The following is a 23675-nucleotide window of genomic DNA, read 5'->3' on the forward strand; positions in this document are numbered from 1 at the left end:
CAACCACCTTTGGTCCTGGATCGGCTGCTTGCAAGGCAAATGCTGCTGTGCTATCTCTCTGGGCCCAGCACCAAATATTTCAAGGTTTATTCCTTTGACATACATCTTTAATTCTAAATTGAATAAAATTTGTTCTTGTTAACTTGTTTTGGGGGGCACACCTCGCAGTGCTCAACACTTACTCCTGGCTTAGGGATTACTCCTGGTGGATCTCAGGGAACCATATAGAGTACCCAGGATCAAACCCATGTGAACTGTGTACAAGGCAAGCACTCTACCCACACTGTACTATCTACTTGACACCAACTGAGTAAAACTTTGAACAGCTTATTATTAATATAAGCATAGAAATGCTTAATTTTTTTAACATTCTGTATATTTTCAGGAAATGGAAAAGGAAAATATGAAGAAAGATGAAGCCTTGAAAGCATTACAGAACCAAGTATCTGAGGAAACAATAAAGGCTAGTATGACATTATTTATGATATTTCTATATTTTATTTTAAATAATTCTATTTTTTTATTGTGGGTTTTTTGTTTTTGTTTTTGTTTGTTTTTGGGCCATACTCGTTTGATGCTCAGGGGTTACTCCTGGCTAAGCGCTCAGAAATTGCCCCTGGCTTGGGGGACCATATGGGACGCCGGGGGATCGAACCGAGGTCCTTCCTTGGCTAGCGCTTGCAAGGCGCCTTACCTTACCTCTAGCGCCACCTCACCAGCCCCAATTCTTTCTATTTTTGTCTTGGAGATTGTTGTGACCTCCTAGTAAGAAGGGAGTGGATCTGCCTCTTGCTCTGAGTATGGCTGGTGATCTCAGCCTGAAATTAATGCCACCTAGAAGGGCAGAGCAGCGAACAAAGGTTCAGGAGCTGTGGCCTGAGTCCATCAATATCTCATTCCTTTTGTTGTTTTTTGGGGGGGCTACATCTGGCTATGCTCAGGGTTTACTGCTGGTTCTACACTCAGAAATTATTCCTGTCCATGCTCAGGGGACCTTTTGAGAGGTTAGGGATCAAACCCAGATCAGCCACATGCAAGGTAAATGCCTCCCCGATAGATACTCTCTCTAGTCTCTTTTATTTGTTTACTTAATTTTATGGACCATACTTAGCGATGATTAGAAGTTTACTCCAGCTCTAACTCAGGAATTACTCCTGGTTGTACTCAGGGACCATATGAGATGCCAGGGACTGAACCAGGCAAATTTGTTTGTTTGTCAGCAGGCCTCCTATCTCATTTCTTTTGTTTGTTTGTTTTGGGGGCCACAACCAGTGTCACTCAGGTTGCTCCTAGTCTGAGAAATCACTCATTGAAGGTTCAGAGGACCATATAGGATGCCAGGGGTAGCAGCTGTATGCAAGGCAAATGCAGTACCCACTGTGCTCTCACTCCAGCCCTCTCATTCCTTTTTTTCACTTAATTTTTTTTAACTAAGATAATGTGGTTTACAACATTGTTCTTTTTTTTTTTGTTTTGTTTTTGGGCCACACCCTGTGACGCTCAGGGGTTACTCCTGGCTATGCGCTCAGAAGTTGCTCCTGGCTTCTTGGGGTGACCATATGGGATGCTGGGGGATCGAACCGCGGTCCGTCCTAGGCTAGCGCAGGCGAGGCAGGCACCTTACCACCAATTCCACCTCCAGTGTCATCTCCAGTGTCATCTCCTCAGTGTCCTCAAGTTCCCTCCCTTCCCCCAGTCTATCTGACAAGCACATTTATAAGATTAGTTATTGTAGTTTGGGTCTTGTAGTGTTTCTGGTGCTGTGGTTTAGATATGTACATATACCTCCCCTTTCTACCACTGATGTGCCTTAGGCCCACCTGGCCCCACTCCTGTTAACCTCCCATCTACCTCTTCTTATATTCCCCTCTTTATTTCTTTCCTTCCTTTCCCTTCTCATTTCTATAATCTAGGATCCAAGGTAGTCTGGGCATCCTCCCCTTTGATACCTTTGATCGCAGATTAGTGAGATTACCTCGTATTTGTCCTCTTTATGACTTACTTCACAATATAATATCCTTCAGCTCCATTCAAGCTGCAATGAATTGCATTATTTCATTATTCCTTGTATCTGCATAATATTTCATTGTTTACTGTACCAAACTAACCTGGGTTGATATTAAATCAACCTGGGTTGAGCCCTAGCATTCCCAATGGTCCCTCAACAACTGTTAGGAGTGATCCCTGAGTGCAGAACCAGGAGTAAGCTCTGAGCACAGCTGAGTGTGCCCCCCCAATAAGAGAGGGAGGGAGGTAAGGGGGGAGGGGAGAGACAAAAAGGAGAGACACACAGAGAGAGAGAGAGAGGGAGAGAGAGAGAGAGAGAGAGAGAGAGAGAGAGAGAGAGAGAGAGAGAGCACCAGAGTGATATCATAGCAGGTAGGGTGTCTTGCAGGCAGCTGACTCAAGTTAGATCTTGGCATCCCATCTGGTCTCCAAAGCCTGTTAGGACTAGTTTCTGAGTACAGAGCCAGGAATAACCCCTGAATACTGCTGGTTATGGCCCAAAAACCGAGAGAGGAAAGGAGAGGAGAGGAGAGGAGGGGAGGGGAGGGGAGGGGAGGGGAGGGGAGGAGAGAGAGAGAGGGAGAGAGAGAAAGTGTTATGTTGTTTGGTAGCTATGGTCTTCCTTTTCTGGGGAACCTCTATACTATTTTCCACATGGTTAAAAGACAATATTACTACCAGCAGTGGATGAGCATTCCGTTCTCATTACATCCCCCACCAGATTGTTTTCAGTTTGGTGTTTTTGTTTGTTTGGTTTTTGGTTTTTGATTGTGGAGCCACACCCAGAAGTGCTCATGGGGTTACTCCTGGCTCTGTGCGCAGGAATCACTCCTGGTAGGCTGGGGTGCTGGGGATTGAACCCGGGTCGGCCACATGCAAGGCAAACGTCTTATGTGATGTACTGTCAATTCGGCACCCTGTTTTGTTTCGTTTTTTGACATTCTCACTGATGAGAGATGCTATCTCATTGTCATTTTGATTTAGATTTCCATGATAAGTGATAATGAACACTTTTTTTTGTGCATATCTTTCTTCTTCAGGAAATGTCTGTTCATTTCTCCTCCCTATTTTTTGGTATAGTTTTGGGATTTTTTTTTTTTTTTTTGGTTGTTGATCTTTGTAAGTGTTTTAGGTATTACTCCTTTATCTGATGTATTGAGGGTAATTTCTCACCATTCAATTTTGTATCTTAATTTTAGCCCATGTTTTTATTTTTTTGTCATGTGGAAACTTTTAAATTTGACATAGTCTACTTTGTTTATGTCTGTCTGTTATGTCTGTCTGAGGTTCAAATCTTAGAGCATTCTGCCTTTATTTTTCTCAATTTTGATTCTAGTCATTGAACTACTTTGTATTGACTTTTGCGTAAGATGTGAGATATGGAACCACCGTCCATCCTGGATCAGCTGTGTGCAAGGCAAATGTCCTACTGCTGTGCTATATCTCTGGCCCCATATTGCTGCCTTTTGAAAATATTTCATTCATTCACAGCAAAAGTAGCCTTCTACATTATTTCGCCAATAGAATATTTTTACTTTCTAATTTCAGCATGTCCAGAATATATGCATGATACATCAATTTATACTCTTTCCAAATTTTCTTTATGAAGGAACTTAAAGAGCAGGCTTAAACAAAGCTTACCTTTTAAGGAAAGATTTTAGGAATATTTGACCTATAGGTTCTTATAATTTGCTCCCTTAATCTTTACCAATCTTGTCTTCCTAACACCAATCTCCTTCATTAATCTCTTGAAGAGATTGAATTTCTTGAAGCCTTGACTTCCCTAGGTTAGATTTCCAATTTTCTCTTTCATAATACCATGACCTTAAACATGCATCCCTTCTTTTCTTGTTCTCTGTATTCTTTGTTCTGCAGTACTGTGGTCTTTTTCCAGCTTAGGTTCCCTAGTTTGCCATAAGAACTTTATTTTCTAAATAAATTTCTTCTGTCATATCATTTTATATTTTAAGTAGGACTGAATTCACCTTTTAAAGTAGTGAAAAATTAAGGGACACATTTGTACCTTGTAGAACATATTGTAAAGCTTTATTAATGTTAATATTTATTGAGATGAATTGATTTTCCCCTTTTTAGGTCAGACAACTAGACTCAGCATTGGAAATTTGTAAGGAAGAACTTGCCTTGCACTTAAATCAGTTGGAAGGAAATAAGGAAAAGTTTGAAAAACAGCTAAAGAAGAAATCTGAAGAGGTAGCCATTTTCTTTATAGATTATTTTCAAGTTATTTCTTTTTGAGATAATCATATATATTTATATATTTTTGATCATATTTTTATATTATTTATATTTTTATTTATTGCTTAATTGGTTTTGGGGGCCACACCTGGCTGAACTCAGGAGTTACTTCTGACTATGCACTCAGAAATTGCCCCTGGCAGGCTGAGGGAACATATGGGATGCCAGGAATCCAACCTGGTCCCTCTGAAGTCGGCCATATGTAAGGCAAACGCCCTACTGCTGCGCTATCCAGCCCCTGTTTTGTTTTGTTTTGTTGTTTTTTGGAGCAACACGTGGTGACACTCAGGGGTTACTCCTGACTCTGGGCTCGGAAATCGCTCCTGGCTTGGGGGACCATATGAGACGTCGGGGATCAAACCTCGGTCTGTCCTAGGTCAGCCACATGCAAGGCAAGTGCCCTACTGCTGTGCCATTGCTCCGGCCCTGATCTATCTATCTATCTATCTATCTATCTATCTATCTATCTATCTATCTATCTATCTAGATAAATATATATAGATATGGGCCCGGAGAGATAGCACAGTGGTGTTTGCCTTGCAAGCAGCTGATCCAGGACCAAAGGTGGTTGGTTCGAATCCCGGTGTCCCATATGGTCCCCCGGTCCTGCCAGGAGCTATTTCTGAGCAGACAGCCAGGAGTAACCCCTGAGCACTGGGTGTGGCCCAAAAACCAAAAAAAAAAAAATATATATATATAGATAGATAGATAGATATTATATTTATGTGTGTATATATAGATATTTTTTAAGTTTTTGGGCTACACTCAGTGACACTTAGGGGTTACTCCTGGCTCTGCACTCAAACATCGCTCCTGGGTAGGGTGACCATATGGGATGCCAGGGATAGAACCCAGGTTCATTCTGGGCAGCTGCATGCGAGGCAAATGCCCTACTGTTGTTCTATTGCTCCGGCCCCATTGTTATACTATTTTATATCTATACAGTTTTATTAAAAAATGTCTAAGATAAAATTCTAATATTATTTAAATTAGAATTTATGTTTATTAAGGGCAAACATTACAGGGTAGCACAAAATATAATTTTTTAAAATTGATTCTTGTTGTGGAGGACTGAACCTGGCAGTGCTCAAGGTACCAAGTGGAATGCCAGGGATTGATTGGCAGCATACACGGCAAATGCCCTACCTGCTCTATCCCCTAAAATTGATCCTTGGGGCTAAAGGAATACAGGGGTTGAGATGCACCATTTCCCCAAGGACCACTGTTTCTACCCTGATATCCTCAATCTCCTCCAGCCTGACCTGGGTAATCCCTGGTACCACAGGATCTGAGCAGCACCAGGTCTCTGGAACCTGGAAGTCAACTGCCAGCCTAATTGATCAAGAATTACTAGGAGGCATCCCAGGGATTCCTGACAACTGCTTGGAACACCCCTCACCCCCCACAAAATTCAGATGATTCTATTTTGATAAATCAGAAGAATAAATTGTATTACAGAACAATTCTAATATGAAATGAAAAACGCTTAAAGCACAGTTTAAGATTTACAAGTAAAAAATTTAAAAAAATCTTCCCATTTTATTCATTCCAGTTTTCTGAGGAATTTAAAATTTACCTTTATTGAGATGAGTTTCTCAGATACTAGGTAAATGTTTTTTTCTTGATTTTTTTAAATTCATTTCTATAGTCTCAATATTACCATTTTGCTTTTTCTGAATTTAGTAGCTACTAAATATTTCCAAATAGGGATGTCATAGTGAGGAATTTTTTTTACTTTATTTTTTTACTTTATTAGAATTTATAATTACTAATGTAATTTTTAAATTCATGTTTAGAAATAGCTCCCTTCAAATCTTCAGGATAGTTCATTTTCTTTCTTTTTTTTTTTTTTTCGGGCCACACCCGTTTGATGCTCAGGGGTTACTCCTGCTAAGCACTCAGAAATTGTCCCTGGCTTGGGGGAACCATATGGGACTCCAGGGGATCGAACCGCGTCCTTCCTTGGCTAGCACTTGCAAGGCAGACAGACACCTTACCTCTAGCGCCATCTCGCCAGCCCCGATAGTTCATTTTCTATATTAGAAAGGTTCACCTGTAAAAACATAGTTTTTAAGAAGTCAATTTTTACTGTGGTAACATGGTTTATAATAATATTGCTCTTTTTGCTTTATACTTGCATTGCCACTCTATCACTCCCACTTCTGGAGAGCCAGTATCCGTTTAGCAAATCCTAAAGATCTTTAAAATAGTGAGGGAATTTTATAAAGAGAATGGCATACACAGAGGATGGAAGAATGATAAAACCAAATAGAGTATGCAACTCAGAGATGATCATACTAAAGCAACTTGTTAGCAGGAGCAGAATGCCACTCAGGGATAGTGGAACATCAAGAAAAGATGATAATACTAGCTTAGAAGCTGAGCTGCCTAGTAGAACAAGAGCTATAGATGATTTGTCTAATTGGACTGGTATTGCTGAGTCCTCTTATTGGCATGGTTTCTATGTAATCTAAGAGGCAGTTTCCTAAATACATAGTGCAAAGCATGGAGAAGACAGATTTAAGAGCATATATGTGACCAACTCTTCAGACATAGATACATTATATAATTATCTCACTAGCTAAGTAAAATATATATTTAATTTTGTGCAAACTGTTTTTCCTTTTACCTCTTTTCATGAAGATATTTTTGTTTTTGTTTTTGTTTTTGAGTCACACCCGGTGGCGCTCAGAAGTTACTCCTGGCTCTGCATTCAGAAATGGATCCTGGCAGGCACAGGAACCATATGGGATTCTAACCACCGTCGTCCTAGATTGGCTGCGTGCAAGGCAAACCCCCTACCACTGTGCTATCTCTCCAGCCCCATTTTTGTGAATTTTTAATGGAAGTAATTTGTTAATATTAATATCTTTACTTAAGCACCATGATACAAACATGTTTGTAGTTGGGTTTCAGTCATGAAAAGAACACCCCTTTCACCAGTGCAACATTCCCATCACCAATGTCACAGATCTCCCTCCTCCCCACCCCACCCCCACCTGTACTCTAGACAGGCTTTCTACTTCCCTCATTCATTCACATTGTTAGGATAGTTCTCAATGTAGTTATTTCTTTAAGTAATTTTTTTGGGGGTCACATCTGGCAGCACTCAGGGGTTACTCCTGACTCTGCACTCAGAAATCACCCTGGCAGGCACAGGAAGCATATGGGATGCCAGAATCAAACCACCGAAAATAAAAATTATTAGTGGATTATAGGTAAACCTTCATTTAATTTCTTGTAGTAGTTTATGTAATGATTTGGTTTTTATTTTTGGGTCACAACTGATGGTTCTCAGAGCGTACTTCTGGTTCTACACTCAGGGATTACTCCTGGCAATACTCAGGGTGTCAGGGATACAACATGGGTTAACCACATGCAAGTCAAGAGCTCTCTACCTGCTGTACGATCTCTCCAACTCTACATACAAAAATTTTAATGAGGGGCCAGAGAGATAGCCTAGAACACTCTTGACTCTAGACAGAGTCTAGGGAGAAGGACAATGAAGGAAAAATAAAGGCAGGAAGAGAAAAGTGAGAAAAAATGGGAGAACAGGGGTCAAGGCTTCAGTTATATTGGCGATGTAGGAGACTGGTATTGCTATAGTTCCAAGGCACAGGTTCAACAACATCAAAAACATGAAACCTTAGCTGCAACTACCAAACTTTGTAATGTACCTGCCAAGGTTGCTGGTGGGCATGGGGAGTGCAGGTTGGGGCATGATAGGGTATGGGAAATACTGGTGATGGGAGTTGACACTAGTGAGATTGGTATTACATGCCTGCACTCAACTATCAGTAACTTTGTAAACCACGGTTCTTTAATTAAATTTTAAGAATTAGTTCTATATATTAATAAAAGCATGATCCTGGCAGGCAATCCGAATGAATTAGGGAATATTTCAAAAATCATACTCTTAGAAACCATCCCTATAGGCAGACTCTTCTGTTCTCCCAATCAGTGAAAATAACTCTGACCTCCCACATGACACAATATGTAACCATAGATCTCATTTAGAAGATAGGCTACAACAGATGAATGGCTAAAGAAACTGTGGTAATATACACAATGGAATATTTTGCAGCCGTCAGGTGAGATGAAGTCATGAAATTTTCCTATATGTGGATGTACATGGAATCTATCATGCTGAATGAAATAAGTCAGAGAGACAGATAGACACAGAATAGTCTCATCTGTGGGTTTTAAGAAAAATTAAGGACATTATTGTAATAATCCCGAGAGACAATAGAGATGAGGGCCAGAAGGACCCGCTCACAATATGAAGCTCACCACAAAAAGTGGTGAGTGCAGTTAGGGAAATAACTACACTGACAACTATCATGACAATTTTTTTGTTTTGTTTTGTTTTGTTTTTGGTCACACCCAGCAGCGCTCAGGTATTACTCCTAGCTCTGTGCTCAGAAATCGCTCCTGGCAGGCTCGAGGCACTATATGGGATGCTGGGATTTAAACCACTGTCCTTCTGCATGTAAGGCAAACGCCTTACCTCCATGCTATCTCTCCAGCCCTCATGACAATCTTAATGAGTGAGAGAAGTAGAATGCCTATCTCAAATATGAAGGAGTGGCATTGGTGTTGGGAATGTAGCACTGGCAAAGCAGGGTATTCTGTTTATGACTGAAACCCAACTACAATCATACTTGTAATCATGGTGCTTAAATAAAGATTATATATATATATATATATATATGTATATATATTATATGAAGACAGCTTAGGAGCCAGAGTGATAGCACAGCAGTAGGGTGTTTGCCTTGCATGTGACCGACCAGGATCCTCGGCATCTCATATGGTCCCCTGAGACTGCCAGGAGCAATTTTTGAGCACAAAGCCAGGAGTAATTATCCCTGAGCACCACTGGATGTGCCCCCCCCCCCCCCCCGCCAAAAAAAAAGAATACAACCTGGGCATGGCATTTTATTGCTTTTTATTTGAAGCATTGTAATGACTAACATTTACATTTGTTAGGTATATTGTTTACAGAAAGAGCTAAAAATTAAAAGTCACAGTCTTGAAGAAACCACTGAACAAAATGTGATTCTGCAGCACACCCTTCAGCAGCAGCAGCAAATGTTACAACAAGAGACAATTCGAAATGGAGAACTTGAAGACATTCAGATCAAACTTGAAAAGCAGGTATATTATTTTGTTTGTTTGTTTGTTTGTTTTGTTTTGTCTTTTGGACTACACTCAATGATGCTCAGGGGTAGTCCTGGCTTTGAACTCAGAAATTGCTCCTTGCTTGGGGGACCATATGGGGTGCCAGGGGATCGAACCATGGTTCATCCTAGGTTAGCGCTTAGCAAGGCAAATGCCTTACTGTTTGCGCCACTGCTCCGGCCCCATAAACAGGTATATTATTGATCTAAAATTGTTTTTCTTGCAAGACATTTAAAAACATTGATAATAGTTTTTTGTGTTTTTTTATAAATTTTATTTTTTTTTGGGGGGGGGGTCACACCCGGCAGTGCTCAGGGATCACTCCTGGCTCCACGCTCAGAAATTGCTTCTGGCAGGCACGGGGGACCATATGGGACGCTGGGATTTGAACCAATGGCCTTCTGAATGAAAGGCAAACACCTTACCTCCATGCTATCTCTCCAGCCCCAAGATCTATTTCTTAAATTGTGATAATTTATTACTAGTAGATGTTTGATTTGTATACAAGAAAAAAAAAACATTCAAGCCTCAGCACCACCAGATGTGGCCCAGAAAAACCAATACTAAAAGCAAACAAACAACAAAAAAAACAATGGGCCAGAGCTGTAGCACAGTGGTAGGGCATTTGCCTTGCACGCAGCCAAACCCAGGACAGAGATTGTTCAAATCCCGACATTCCATATGGTCCCCCAAGCATGACAGGGGCGATTGCTGAGTGCAGAGCCAGGAATAACCCCAGAGTGTCACCAGGTATGACCCAAAAACTGAAAAAAAGAAACAAAAAACACCCCATACAAGTCTATATAAGTACTTTAAAAGGATAAGATTTTATTCCTGCGTGATCTGACTTGCATGTCTACTACCATGAGAATATTTTAGCATTTTATATAAGTTAGTTATAATTTAGACTTCTTACTTGATTTCTCCCTTTTTATTGGCTCTGAGAAGAATATCTAATTCTATGTATGTTCTTCTCTCTTTTTTTTAATGTCATTCACTTTAATAGAACAGTGAAAAGGCAGGGTAGGGGAACAGGTGTCTTGTCCAGGACAAGCATTATTACCAAAAAATATCCTTATATTTTAAAAATCTATCTTTATGGCATGGCCAGTATCTAATTACAGAGTCTCTGACACTCATGGTATATGTCACCATCTCAACACAAATCCTCATCTTCTTTTCCTCATGGGTCAGAACCTTATCCCAGCCCTTAACTCAGAATACAAACCCTCCATTTATTCAGCTAGTTTTATAATTTTCGTTTCTGTGGTTATTGCTCATGCAAAATTTATTAAATATAGGATTAGTTTTGGCCACACCCTAACCCTATGTATGTTTTAATTTCATTTTTATAATCAAAACATTTATGATATCCTTAAAGAAATGTCCAAGTGGGACAAGAGTGATAGCACAGCGGTAAGGCATTTTCTTTGCACCTTGCCAACCACAGACAGACCTCGGTTCAATTCCTGGCATCTCATTTGGTCCCCCAAGCCTGTCAGAGCGATTTCTGAGTTCAGAGCCAGGAGTAACCCCTGAGCACCACTGGATGTGAGCCAAACCCTCCTCCCAAAAAAGAAATATTAGAGTAATGCATTAAAAGAAAATTTCCCCAAAAACTGAAATAATATTTTTAAAAAAAAAAAAGGTGGGGGCCGGAGAGACAGCACAGCGGTAGGGCATTTGCTTTGCATGCACTGAACCAGGACAGACCCAAGCCTGCCAGGAGCAATTTCTGAGTGAAGAGCCAGGAATAATCCCTAAACACGGCCAGGTGTGACCCAAAAACCAATAAAATAAAATAAAACAGTCTTGGGCCCAGAGAGATAGCACAGCGGTGTTTGCCTTGCAAGCAGCCGATCCAGGACCTAAGGTGGTTGGTTCGAATCCCGGTGTCCCATATGGTCCACCGTGCCTGCCAGGAGCTATTTCTGAGCAGACAGCCAGAAGTAACCCCTGAGCACTGCTAGGTGTGGCCCCAAAACAAAATAATAAAACAGTCTTATGCTTATCTTTTTCCTCCTTAAATCTGCTAGGTTATTTATATTTTTTGTTTGATTTTATTTCTTTATGTTTGTTTTAAAATTTATATATATTTTTGGTATTGGGGCCACACCCAGAGGCATTTAGGGGTTACTCCTGGCTTTGCACCCCTGACAGGCTCTGGGGACCATGCCAGGAATCAAACCCAGGCCTCCCAGGTCAGCCTCGTGCAAAGCAAAATCCCTGTTCCTGTACTATCACTCTGACCCCTAAAAAATCTTTTTTTTTAATTTATTGTTTAATAATATTTTTTATTTAAACACCTTGGTTATAAACATGATTGTGGTTGGGTTTTAGTCATATAAGAAGACACCCCCCATCTCCAGTGCAACATTCCCACCACCAAGGAGGGATGAAAAAGTTATTATTTTTGTTTTGGTTTGGTTTGGTTTTGGTTTTGGGCCACACCCGGCGATGCTCAGACATACTCTTGGCTCTGTACTTAGAAATCTTTCCTGGCAGACTTAGGGGACCATATGGGGTGCCTGGGATCAAACCCGGGTCCATCCAGGGTGGGCTGTGTGCAAGACAAATGCCCTGCTGCTGTGCTATTGCTTCAGCCCCTTTTAAAGTTATTTTTTAAATGTTTTGTTTTTGTTTTTGTTTTTTAGGCTACACTCTACAGTGTGAGGCATGCAAGCAAATTCCTACCTACTATATTAGCATCCTGGCCCTGTTTTAAGAAATTTTAGTGGGGGCCAGAGAGATAGATAGTAAGATTCTTGTCTTGCACAGAGCTGACCTGGGTTCAAACTTGGCATTCCATATGGTTTCTTCAACAATTCCAGGAGTAATTCCTTAGTGCAGGGCCAAGAGGAATCCATGAGCATGACCAAAAAAACAATCAATCAAAAAAACGGGAAGAAAATATTGAGATGCTAGACTATAAAGAGAGGTAAGAAAAAAAAGTGCAGGGGCCGGAGAGATAGCATGGAGGTAAGGTGTTTGCCTCTCATGCAAAAGGTCATCGGTTCGAATCCCGGCGTCCCATATGGTCCCCCGTGCTCGCCAGGAGCGACTTCTGAGCATGGAGCCAGGAGTAACTCCTGAGCACTGCCGGGTGAGACCCAAAAACCAAAAAAAAAAAAAAAAAAAAAAAAAATAAAAAAAGTGAAAAGATAAAAGTGGAGAGAGATAAAGGTGACAGTAGATTTTTTTAGACACCTACAGTATGTCTAAGTACTAATTTAAAAACAAACAAACAAACAGAAATAGGGGAAAAGGATTTGAAGGTAGAATATGAGGTCCCTAGAAAATAGACAGGAAATGTACTAGATTGCCTTTGAAGCAGTTTGACTTATATAGGAGGAAGAACCACCTGCCTGTCATAGAACATACAGGAGAAGGAATAGAAGCTAAAGCAAGTAAATGCAAATTGTATTTGTTGAGGGCAGATGAGAAACTGGGAGTCTTTCATTGAAAGAACCATTTGTAAAAAAGAAGAAAAAATTTATTTGAGAAGAAAGGACATTTAAAAAAAAAAAAAGGGAGAACATTTACTACTTGTATGAAACTTCTTTTAAAATTAAATGTGCACTTATAACTTAAAATTATTAGTTCCTGGTTTATATAATATATACTGGTACAGAACCATATGGTAGACTACGTATTACATATATATTTTATGAATAACAATGAGCTGTGATTGAACTTAAAATATTTGTGAAAACTGCAAGGTATCGAAACTGGAACAAGATCTTCAAAAACAAAAGGAAATTTCAGCTGAAAAATTGCGAAAAATGGAGGAGAAATGTGAATTAGCCACACATGAAGCAGATTTGAAAAGGCAAAAAATTGTTGAGCTTACTGGTACAGCCAGGTAAAATAGAAGTATTTGTTTTTATTTTTCTACCTGTTTCAATATTGTATCATGTTCAGTGGAGCATTTGCTTTTAAGGAATTAATTTTTCCTAGGCAAATTTTTCTAGAAATCCCTGTGAGGTTTTCTCAGCGGGACCATTGGAGACTTAGCTAGGTCCAGCAGGTCTCTCCCAGGTAAGGGGTTACCCAGTTGGGCCTGAGGACGAAATCTCTGTGACTCACCTAGAGGACCTTCGGTTTTTGGTGTGACACATTCACACACTACACTTCCAGGTCTCTTCTAGAATAGTTAAAAAAATGGGCGTTTTTACCAAAAAAAAAAAGGTGTTTTTAAGATTCTGACTAGGTATTTTGTTGCTAATTATTCTTAAAGAATGTGCAGGGTTGGGGCCAGAGAGATAGCATGGAGGCAGGGTGTTTGCCTTGTATGCAGGATGGTGGTTCGAATCCCGGCATCCCATATGGTCCCCTGAGCCTGCCAGGAGCGATTTCTGAGTGTAGAGCCAGGAGTAGCCCCTGAGCGCTGCCAGGTGTGACACCCCCCGCCCCCCAGAAAAAAGAATGTGCAAGATATGGTTGTGCTTGCCTTGCTTATCCAACTTGGGTTTGGTTCCTGTACCACTTACAGTCTTTTCAGGCCCAGCAAGAGTGATCCCTAAGAATAAGGGGTAATCTCTGAGTACAGCTGGGTGTGGCTTGAAAATAAACTGCAAAAAACGTTAAAGAAATTGTAAGTTTTGACGAATCAGGGATAAGCCGTTTTGCTTTTAAGTTTTCAAATTATTTTAAAACTTAATTATTTAATTTTTAATTAGACAAGTAAAACTTGAGATGGACCAGTACAAAGAAGAGCTATGTAAAATGGAAAAAGAAATTATGCACCTAAAGCGAGATGGAGAAAATAAAGCAATACATCTCAGCCAATTAGACATGCTCTTAGAACAGACAAAGACAGAACTGGATAAGAAAACAAATGCTGGTAAGCAGTGGGTTCTATAGGCTTATTAACTACCTGTGTATTTACATTTTAAGTAGTAAAATAGGGGCTGGAGAGATACTACAGTGGGTAGGGCACTTGCCTTGCATGTAGCTGACTTGGGTTCAATCTCTAGCCTCCCCTATGTTCTCCCTAAGCCCTACCAGGAGTGACTTACGTAGGAGGAAGAACCATCTTCCTGTAGTAGAACATACAGAAGAAGGAATAGAAGCTAAAGCAAGCTTTGTTGCAAGTAAATGCAAATTTTATTTGTTGAGGGCAGATGAGAAACTGGAAGTTTTTCTGAGTGCCACCAGGTGTGTGTCCCCACTTCCCCCACCCATCCTCACCAAAATAAACAAAGTTAAAGAGAGAAGTTGAATTGATGTGACTGGAAGAGATCATAAATAATAGTATTTTGCCTTTATTAGAAGTATAAAATAGCTGGGGCCGGAGAGATAGCATGGAGATAAAGCATTTGCCTTGCATGCAGAAGGACAGTGGTTTGAATCCCAGCATCCCATATGGTCCCCTGAGCCTGCCAGAGCCAGGAGCAATTTCTGAGCATAGAGCCAGGAGTGACCCCTGAGCGCCGCCGGGTGTGACCCAAAAAAGTATAAAATGGGATTTAAAAAATACCTGTCACTCCCTCTAGTGGTGGTGGTGTTAATGGTAGATCTCAGGGTCTATTTGAGCATATGGTTCCCCGCTCAGAGGCCTACTTCTGCAGCTGACAGTTTAGAGCAGGGGGTGGCGAACAAGTTCGACACAAAGAGCCAAAATTTTAAACTGTGAGAGTCAGAGAGCCACACCACGCAGTGACCTGCCAAAACAAACAAACACTCACACAAAAGCATCTAATTTTAACAATAATCTATTAAACACATAAGAGGCAAAGAGCCGCATTCATTTTGGGCCCGGAGCCGCATGTGGCTCGAGAGCCGTGTGTTCGCCACCCCCTGGTTTAAGATCTCCAGGACTGTACCTTGCTGTGCTCTGGGGGCTGGGGATATTAGACATCAATTACAGGGGCCTTAATATTGTTAGCAATGTGTGATGTTCCTTTAAGCCATATTCCCATCCTGGGATATTGTTCATCATAATTATGTACAAAGTTGTTAATCTCAGATGCATATGTATAATACAGAAATTAATATGTAAGAATTTAATTTTTTTTCTCTCCACTTAACAGTGAAGGAGTTGGAAAAATTGCAAAACCACACGGAGAATGAGCTAGCAGAAGCCTTACAGAAGCGGGAAGTATTGGAGACGGAACTGCAAAATGCACATGGAGAATTAAAAACTACTTTAAGACAGCTTCAGGAATTGAGGGATGTACTACAGAAAGCTCAGTTAGCATTAGAGGAAAAATACTCTACTATAAAGGATCTCACAGCTGAACTTAGGTGAGTGAACTGCTAAGAAATATCATAGTTACAAATATTCCTCTGAGTTGGATCATACTATAAATTTTTTAAAATTCTAGATGCCCACCTTTGCCTTACTGAGGATTGTCACAGTCATCTCTTTCCATGCTGCTTCTAACAAATTTAGCTGTTAATATTTCTAACTTCTGTCTTTGGACATTTTATACTGGACATGATAGCAGTTAAAAGAAAAAGGAGGGGGGCTGGTGCAATAGTACAGCAGATAGGGCATTTATTGCATACGGTTGACCCAGGTTTGATCCCCAGCATCTCATATTTGTTCCATGAGCCTGCCAGGAATGATGGCTGAGTGCAGGAGCCAGAAATAATACCTGAGCACCTCCAATGTATGACTCAAAACCAACCAACCAAACAATAAAAGAGAGATTATACCAGCATAATAGCAGTGATTGAATAAAAAAGCACATGTTTTATGATTTATTTTTTGTTTGTTTGTTTGTTTTTTGGACCATATACAGCGGTGCTCAGGGGTTACTCCTTGGATCTGTGCTCAGAAGTTACTCCTGGCAGGCTAGGGGGACCTTAGGGGATAATGGGAATCAAACCCAGGTCAGCCACATGCAAGGCAAATGCCCTATCATTCCAGCACCTTATGAATTATTTTTGTCTTCTGGAATCAAACTCATAAAATCCAGGGCCTTGCCTATACAAAGCTTATATTTGTCACTGACCTCAATCCCCAGGTTCTGCCAAATAATGTTTTATTTTGCTTTCTTTGCCAAACCTGGAAGGTGTTCAGGCTTACTCCTTTTCTGTACCAGGAATGATCCACCATCACAAGAGACAAGTGACACAAGTATGATCCTGGAGTGTCATGAGATGCAGGGAATTAAACAGGGTCAGAGGTGTACAAGACAAGTCTTTTACCTGCTGTACTATCCCTTGCTCCAGTAATCATAATATTTTTTGTTTTAAGCCCATATTTTGTGTCAGGACCATCTGAAAGACTTTATATCAATTCTCACTTAATTCTTTTTTTTGGGGGGGGGGGAACCCATGACGCTCAGTGGGTTACTCCTCGCTATCTGCTTAGAAATTGCCCATGGCTTGGGGGACCATATGGGATGCTAGACTAGCGCGCACAAGGCAGATACCTTATGTCCCGCACCACCGCTCTAGCCCCAACCATTTAATTCTTTTGTTTACTTCTTTTTAATCAGAAACACACTATTTGCACATGAGAAAAACTGAGACTTAAAAAAATTAAGTTAAATGCCAAAAGTCAGAGAGTCGTATCCAGAGAAGAGAATTAAATATAAATTGTTCAATGCTGGAATGTGAGTTCTTGAATTAGCGGTGATAGCATCATATTTCAACAAATATCTATAATAGGTGGGAATAGGTAACTAAGTCAGTGGGGCTTTGTGCACTATTTTGTATATTGGAAATCCAGATTTGATACCCAGCACCGTATGGTACTCTAGCACCACCAGGCGTAGCTTCTCAACCTGCATGTTGAGAATTAACGTGGAGTAGTGCTGGCTCCTCTAAAAACAATGAGGGGCCTGAGCGATAGCACAGCATTAGGGTGTTTGCATGTGGCCAATCCCAGATGGACCCTGGTTCCATTCCCAGCATCCCATATAGTTCCCCAAGCCTGCCAGGAGCGATTTCTGAGCACAGAACCAGGAGTAACCCCTGAGCACTGCTGGGTATGAACCAACCCCCCCCCCAAAAAAAAAGAGAAAAAAATGAAAAAGAATGATCCAGAACCTAAGTATGGGAAATAAATCCTGGAAAAGAACATAGAATTGCAAACACAGAATGGGCCATGTAGGATGAGGGGAACTAGAGCTTGAGCAGCAGGACACTCAGAAACTTTGATTTTGTAACCATGACAAACAGGTCCCTCTTCTTATTCAGTTCTACAGTATTCCTTCTAGTCTGAAATAATCGCAGTTATTCTCTCACTTGTGTTTGTTTTGGGCCAGACTCAAAAACGAACTGTTCTCAGGGCTTACTCCTAGCTCTGCAATCAGTGCATTCCTGGCAAGTATATGGGATACTTGGATAAGGATCAAACCCAGGTTGGCCACATGTAAGGCAAGTGCTGTGTCCATTGTACTATTGCTTCAGCTCCCTTTTTCCCCTCCCCTTTTTTGCTGTTTTACACCCATTGATTTGGAACCACATGGCCACACCTAGGCAATGCAGGGAACTTTGTATGAGCTGGGGATCCAGCCCAAAACTTCCATATGCAAAGCATGTGCTCTACCGCTCTAGCCATATCCCTGCACAATAGTCTATCATCTTTAACTTACAGAGAAAGTAACCCTATTAATTTCAATTTTAAAACCGGTAATATTCCTATTGACTTTGGTCATTTACCATTGATATATTTCAGGGGCATGCAAGATGGAGATTGAAGACAAAAAACAAGAGATCCTTGAAATGGATCAGTCACTCAAGGAGAGAATTGGGAGCTAAAGCAAAGAGCAGCTCAAGTTGGTTTTCTTTGTATTTTTTTTTTACTTTTGTTTATTTATGTATTTATTGATTGATTGGGTTTTTGGGCCACAAATTGGCAGCACTTAGGGATTACTCCTGACTCTGCACTCAGAAATCACCCCTTGCAGGCTCATATGGGATGCCAAGAATCAAACCAGGTTCCTCCCAGGTCGGCTCCATGCAAAGCAAACCGCCTACCGCTGGTGCTTCTCTCAGACCCCAAGTTGTTTTCTTGATATTTTCTGTCAAAATAACAATCATACAGGGCTTTCGGAAGCCACCAATATTTTGCAGAAAGAACATTTTTACTTTTGTTTTGTACTACATGCATGGTGTTCAAGGCTTACTCTTAGCTCTCTACTCAGGATCACTTGTAAAAGGCTCTGGAGACCATATGGGATATTGGGGGATTGAACCTTGATTGACTACATGCTAGGCAAGTGCCCTATCCACTATTCTATTTCTTGGGCCCTAATATTAATTTTGTATTTAGGTCTCACATTTGGATATGACTATTCGTGAGCACAGAGGAGAAAATGGAGCAAAAAATAATTAAATTGGAGGTACTCTGGGAAAATCAGACTTGGGAACTTAAAGAATGTAACAAACAGGTAAATAATCAAAAATTTATTATTTAGATTAAAGAACTCTTTGAGTGTGATCATTACTCATATCTTTTTTGCTATTGTTTTCTTTATTTTTAACTTTTTATTTTTGGATTTGGGGTCACATTCAGTGCTGCATAGGGTTTAGTCTTGGCTCTGTATTCAGGGATCACTCTTGGCAATCTCCAGGGACCATGTGTGATGCTAGGAGTGGAACTTAGGGTTTTCTGTGTGCAAGGCAAGAGTATTACCTATTGTACTCTCTCTGGCCCTGATTATTGACTTTATCTTTTTTTAGTCATGTTTGAAGAGTACTTTGAATCATACCTTGCAGTATTTAGGATTAACTTCTGACTCTGTGCTCAGGAATCAGTCTGGCAATACTTGGGGATCATATATAGTGCCAGGGATTAAACTAGGGTTGGAGGACACAAGCATCTATCTGTAATGTCTTTCAGTCCCTATATAATGTCTTTTTAACATAATACACTAAATGAAAATACTAGAATAATTTTAATCATTTTTATATAATACTTTATATATTTTCCTTCTTCATTTCCCCCCACCTTTACAGACTATAAGATGTACAACAGGGTCTCAAACTCGTAGGCCCTCCATACAACATTTGTGGCCCTGCCCTAGAGGAATCTTTTTTGTTTTGTTTTGTTTTGTTTTAGTTGTTTGGGTCACACCCCCCAACGTTCAAGGCTTACTACTGACTGTGCACTCAAGGATCACCCCGACTTTGCCTCCTGCGGCCCCCAAGTAAATTAAGTTTATCTGACATAGTTACTTTTGGAGGCAGAGGCAAGAACACACCTCTTGCTTATCATCTAACAGATTTCTCTACACAGTTCAGAACAGTGGGGCATTTCATCTGTAAGTTTTATATCTAACAATTCAACCATATTACAGACTTTTGGGGTCATTATTTTCAAAACAATCTAGAGAAGATTTAGAATATAGGAAAGGACACATATCATTTATATGTTAACTTTGCACCATTTTATGTAAGGAGTTGGACATCTCTGGATTTTGGTATCAAAACAGTCTCAAAACAGTTCCCCAGGCACTTGTGCTCCTTGGGCTTATGTGTCAGTACTGAGCACATGTGTGTTGCCAGCCCATGCATGTGGTGTCTGCATGTACATATAACCCACATCTCCCCTCTTGTGATGTACTTTCATGCTTTCATGCTGGGATATGTACTGGGGTGCTCTATGCCTTTGGTGAAGACCATGTTTTCTCTGGAGCACTTTACTTTCTCATTCTTTTCCTATTTCTCTCCTTAATCAGAATTTCCAAATAAAACCTGTCTTTACTCTAAAAACAAACAAACAAAGCAATTAATAATCTTCTAGTACAAAGGACTGCTTCAGGAGTTATGAGTTATGGACAGAAGAGGTAGTGTGAAGGGCTGATGCCTATGCCTGCCATAGGAGTGGGGTCCGCTGCACTGTAGGATCCCATGAGCACTGCTAGTTGTAACTGGAATACTGATTGAGAATGCCCCCCAAAAAGAATCTTTTCTCTTTGTGTAACTCAAAACTTTCAGTATTTCCTCATTTCTACTCCCTGATAATTACCCTCTAGCAGTGGTCCTCAAACTACGGCCCGCGGGCCACATATTGTATTTGTATCTGTTTTGTTTCTTCATTGCAAAATAAGATATATGCAGTGTGCATAAGAATTCGTTCATAAGTTTTGTTTTTACTATAGTCAGACCCTCCAATGGTCTGAGGGACAGTGAACTGGCCCCCTGTTTAAAAAGTTTGAGGACCCCTGCTAGAGATACTATTTAAATAGTTTTAGTATCAGTCTATTCACATATTCATCATAATATGTGCATGTCCTAAAACATATGAAATATCTAATTAAAGGATTTATTTGCAATTCTGGTAACAAATATCTGGACAGAAGGAGCATGGTGGGAAGAGGACTTTACACTAACTTAGTTGCTTACCTCGTCGATATACCCTTATTGTTTTAATGTTCCCTAACTTCTTAATAAGTGTGATTAAGGGACCCGGAGAGATAGCATGGAGGTAAGGGCATTTGCCTTTCATGCAGAAAGACGGTGGTTCGAATCCCGGCATCCCATATGGTCCCCCGTGCCTGCCAGGGGCGATTTCTGAGCATAGAGCCAAGAGTAACCCCTGAACACTGCCGGGTATGACCCAAAAAACCAAAAAAAAAAAAAAAGTGTGATTAAGACTTATTCTTCTTTTATTTTATTTTAATTTTTTGGTTTTTGGGCCACACCTGACCACACTCAGGGGTTACTCCTGGTTCTGTGCTCAGAAGTCGCTCCTAGCAGGCATGGGGGACCATATGGAATGCTGAGAATTGAACCCAGGTCTATCCTGGATTGGCTGATTGGATGCACGGAAGGCAAATGCCCTACCACTGTGCTATCTCTCGGGCCCCTTATTTTTTTAGTATGTTTTATGTTTATTTATTTATTTGTTTGTTTTGGGGGCCACACCCAGTGTCACTCAGGGGTTACTCCTGGCTATGCACTCAGAAATTGCTCCTGGCTTGGGAGGACCATATGGAACTCTGCGGGATCGAACCGTGAGCAAGGCAAATACCCTACCTCTGAACCACTGCTCCAGTCCCTTATGTTTATTTCTAAGTATCTTAATGGGCACAAAGAATTTTGATCTTTATACCTTATTTATAGTTAAGAAAAACACATGTGTAGAGGTCTGGAAGATGACTGTAACTCAAAGTACTTAAGAATACAAGTCTGGGGGGCCAAAGAGATAGCATGGAGGTAAGGCATTTGCTTTTCATGCAGAAGGTCATTGGTTCAAATCCCAGCATCCCATTTGGTCCTCCGAGCCTGCCAGGAGCGATTTCTGAGCATGGAGCCAGGAGTAACCCCTGAGCGCTGCCGGGTGTGACCCAAAAACCAAAAAAAAAAAAAAAAAAAAAAGAATACAAGTCTGAAAGTTCAGACCCGTTGGCCATCCTGCCAGCTCTGCTATTTGAAATTACTGGTAATGGGAGGAAAAATGAAAAGAGAAACATGCATTCTCCTTATTTTCTTATGGGGTATACTGGTGCTATTCAATGACTATTTCTGAGTTTGTATACTCAGTAGTCACTTTTATGTTATTATTTGTTTTAGATACATAGTTTAAGCTAGAGCTAGACTTACTAGGATGGCAATTCTGATTACAGTTTTTTACTAGTTAATATTATTTTTGTTTAAATTTAGATAGAAACTTTGAATGATAAATTACAAAATGCCAAAGAACAACTTCGAGAGAAAGAGTTTAGAGCACTCCAAAGTGACCAAGAGATAAGTCAATTGAAGAAAGAAACTGAACGAACTCAACTAAAGGTGAAAGAAATGGAAAATGTAAGCAAAGTATTTTCATTCTAAGGAATACATAGTATTTTCTAAAGAGTAATTTAGCATGTTTTGATTGATTTATGTTGCGGAGTGGTCCTCCCAAGCAGTGCTCAAGGTTTCTAGGGCCACAGCTAACAGCACTTAACCAGACCAGGATGCATTGCTCCTTGGTCAATAGAGAGTGGGGAAAGAACTAGATGACATGTTTTACATGCAGGCGATCTAGAGTTGATCCCAGCATTGTATGGATACCTGAGCACCATTGGATGTGGTCCCCAAATTCTACAGGGTATTATATTACCCCCTAACTTTATTTTTTGGACACACCTGCCGGTGCTCAGGAATTATTCCTGGCTCTGAGCTCAGAAGTCATTCCTGCAGGCTCGGGGGGCCCATATGAGATGCCAGGGAACAACTCCAGCTCCATCCCAGGTTGTCTGTGTGCAAGACAAAGTCCTACCCGCTGCGCTATCACTCCGGCCTTGTTCCCTTCTAATTTTTTTTTTTTTTTGGTTTTTGGGCCACACCGGCGATGCTCAGGGGTTACTCCTGGCTGTCTGCTCAGAAAATAGCTCCTGGCAGGCACAGGGGACCATATGGGACACCGGGATTCGAACCCAACCACCTTTGGTCCTGGATCGGCTGCTTGCAAGGCAAACGCTGCTGCGCTAATCTCTCCGGTTCCGTCCCCTTCTAATTTTTAATGCTATATATAGCTTACATTTTTTCTTTTGGTTTGGTTTTAGGCCATATCCAGTGGTGCTCAGGATTTACTCCTGACTCTATGCTCAGAGATCACTTCTGGTGGGCTCTGGGGACCATATGGACTTGCTGGGGATCAAACTGGGTCGATTGCATGCAAAGTAAACACTCTATCTACTGTATTATTACTTCAGCCCCATAGAGCTTACTTTTATTATTTCATTATCACTCCCAGTCATGTCTCTTTCAAAAAAATAAACATTTTGTCAGGGTGGCAGCTTTGTCTCTGTTGTTCATCCTTGTATTCTCATAACTTAGAATAGTATATATCATATAATAAGCATGAATGAATACTTGTTGAATTAATTGGCTAGGATCTCTGAGAGCAAGCTTTAGCACTTCTGAAATATTGGCCTAATTATTTTTTTCTTTCCTCTCCTCTTTCTCTCTCCTCTCATTCCTCTCTCTCCCTCCTCCTTCTCCCCTCTCTCTGTTATTGGGCCACACTTGGATGTGCTCAGGGGTTACTCCTGGCTCTGCATTCAGAAATAGTTCCTGGTAGGCTCAGGGGACCAACCATATGGGATGCCAGGGACTGAACCCAGGTTGGCCTCATGCAAGGCAAATGCCCTACCTGCCATGCTATCACTCTGGCCCCCCAATCATTTTGTTTCCTAAAATGGATTAGCTAAAAATATATACATGGGTCTTACATTGGTACATAACACCATGAAATCAGGTCACCATTCCAGATATCAGAGTTCCAGTGATTTATACTTGTGGTTTGTTTTCTTATCATTGGTAAATCAAGTGCTATTATCTAACCT

At 40.7% G+C, this 23675-nt stretch overlaps 1 protein-coding gene across 1 annotated transcript in view; it reads left to right on the forward strand.

The window, feature by feature from the left end:
• CCDC18 (coiled-coil domain containing 18) overlaps window positions 1-23675 on the forward strand; it is a 100467-nt gene that overhangs the window by 42363 nt on the left and 34429 nt on the right. Inside the window, 11 exon segments of the mRNA XM_049772563.1 lie at window positions 386-463; window positions 4102-4218; window positions 9253-9420; window positions 13164-13306; window positions 14124-14287; window positions 15477-15692; window positions 18080-18142; window positions 18145-18176; window positions 18674-18715; window positions 18717-18791; window positions 22009-22152. Of these exon segments, the coding sequence (XP_049628520.1) occupies window positions 386-463; window positions 4102-4218; window positions 9253-9420; window positions 13164-13306; window positions 14124-14287; window positions 15477-15692; window positions 18080-18142; window positions 18145-18176; window positions 18674-18715; window positions 18717-18791; window positions 22009-22152 (1242 nt within the window).

The sequence above is a fragment of the Suncus etruscus genome, chromosome 4 (assembly GCF_024139225.1).
Source record: "Suncus etruscus isolate mSunEtr1 chromosome 4, mSunEtr1.pri.cur, whole genome shotgun sequence".
NCBI classification, from domain to species: Eukaryota; Metazoa; Chordata; class Mammalia; order Eulipotyphla; family Soricidae; genus Suncus; species Suncus etruscus.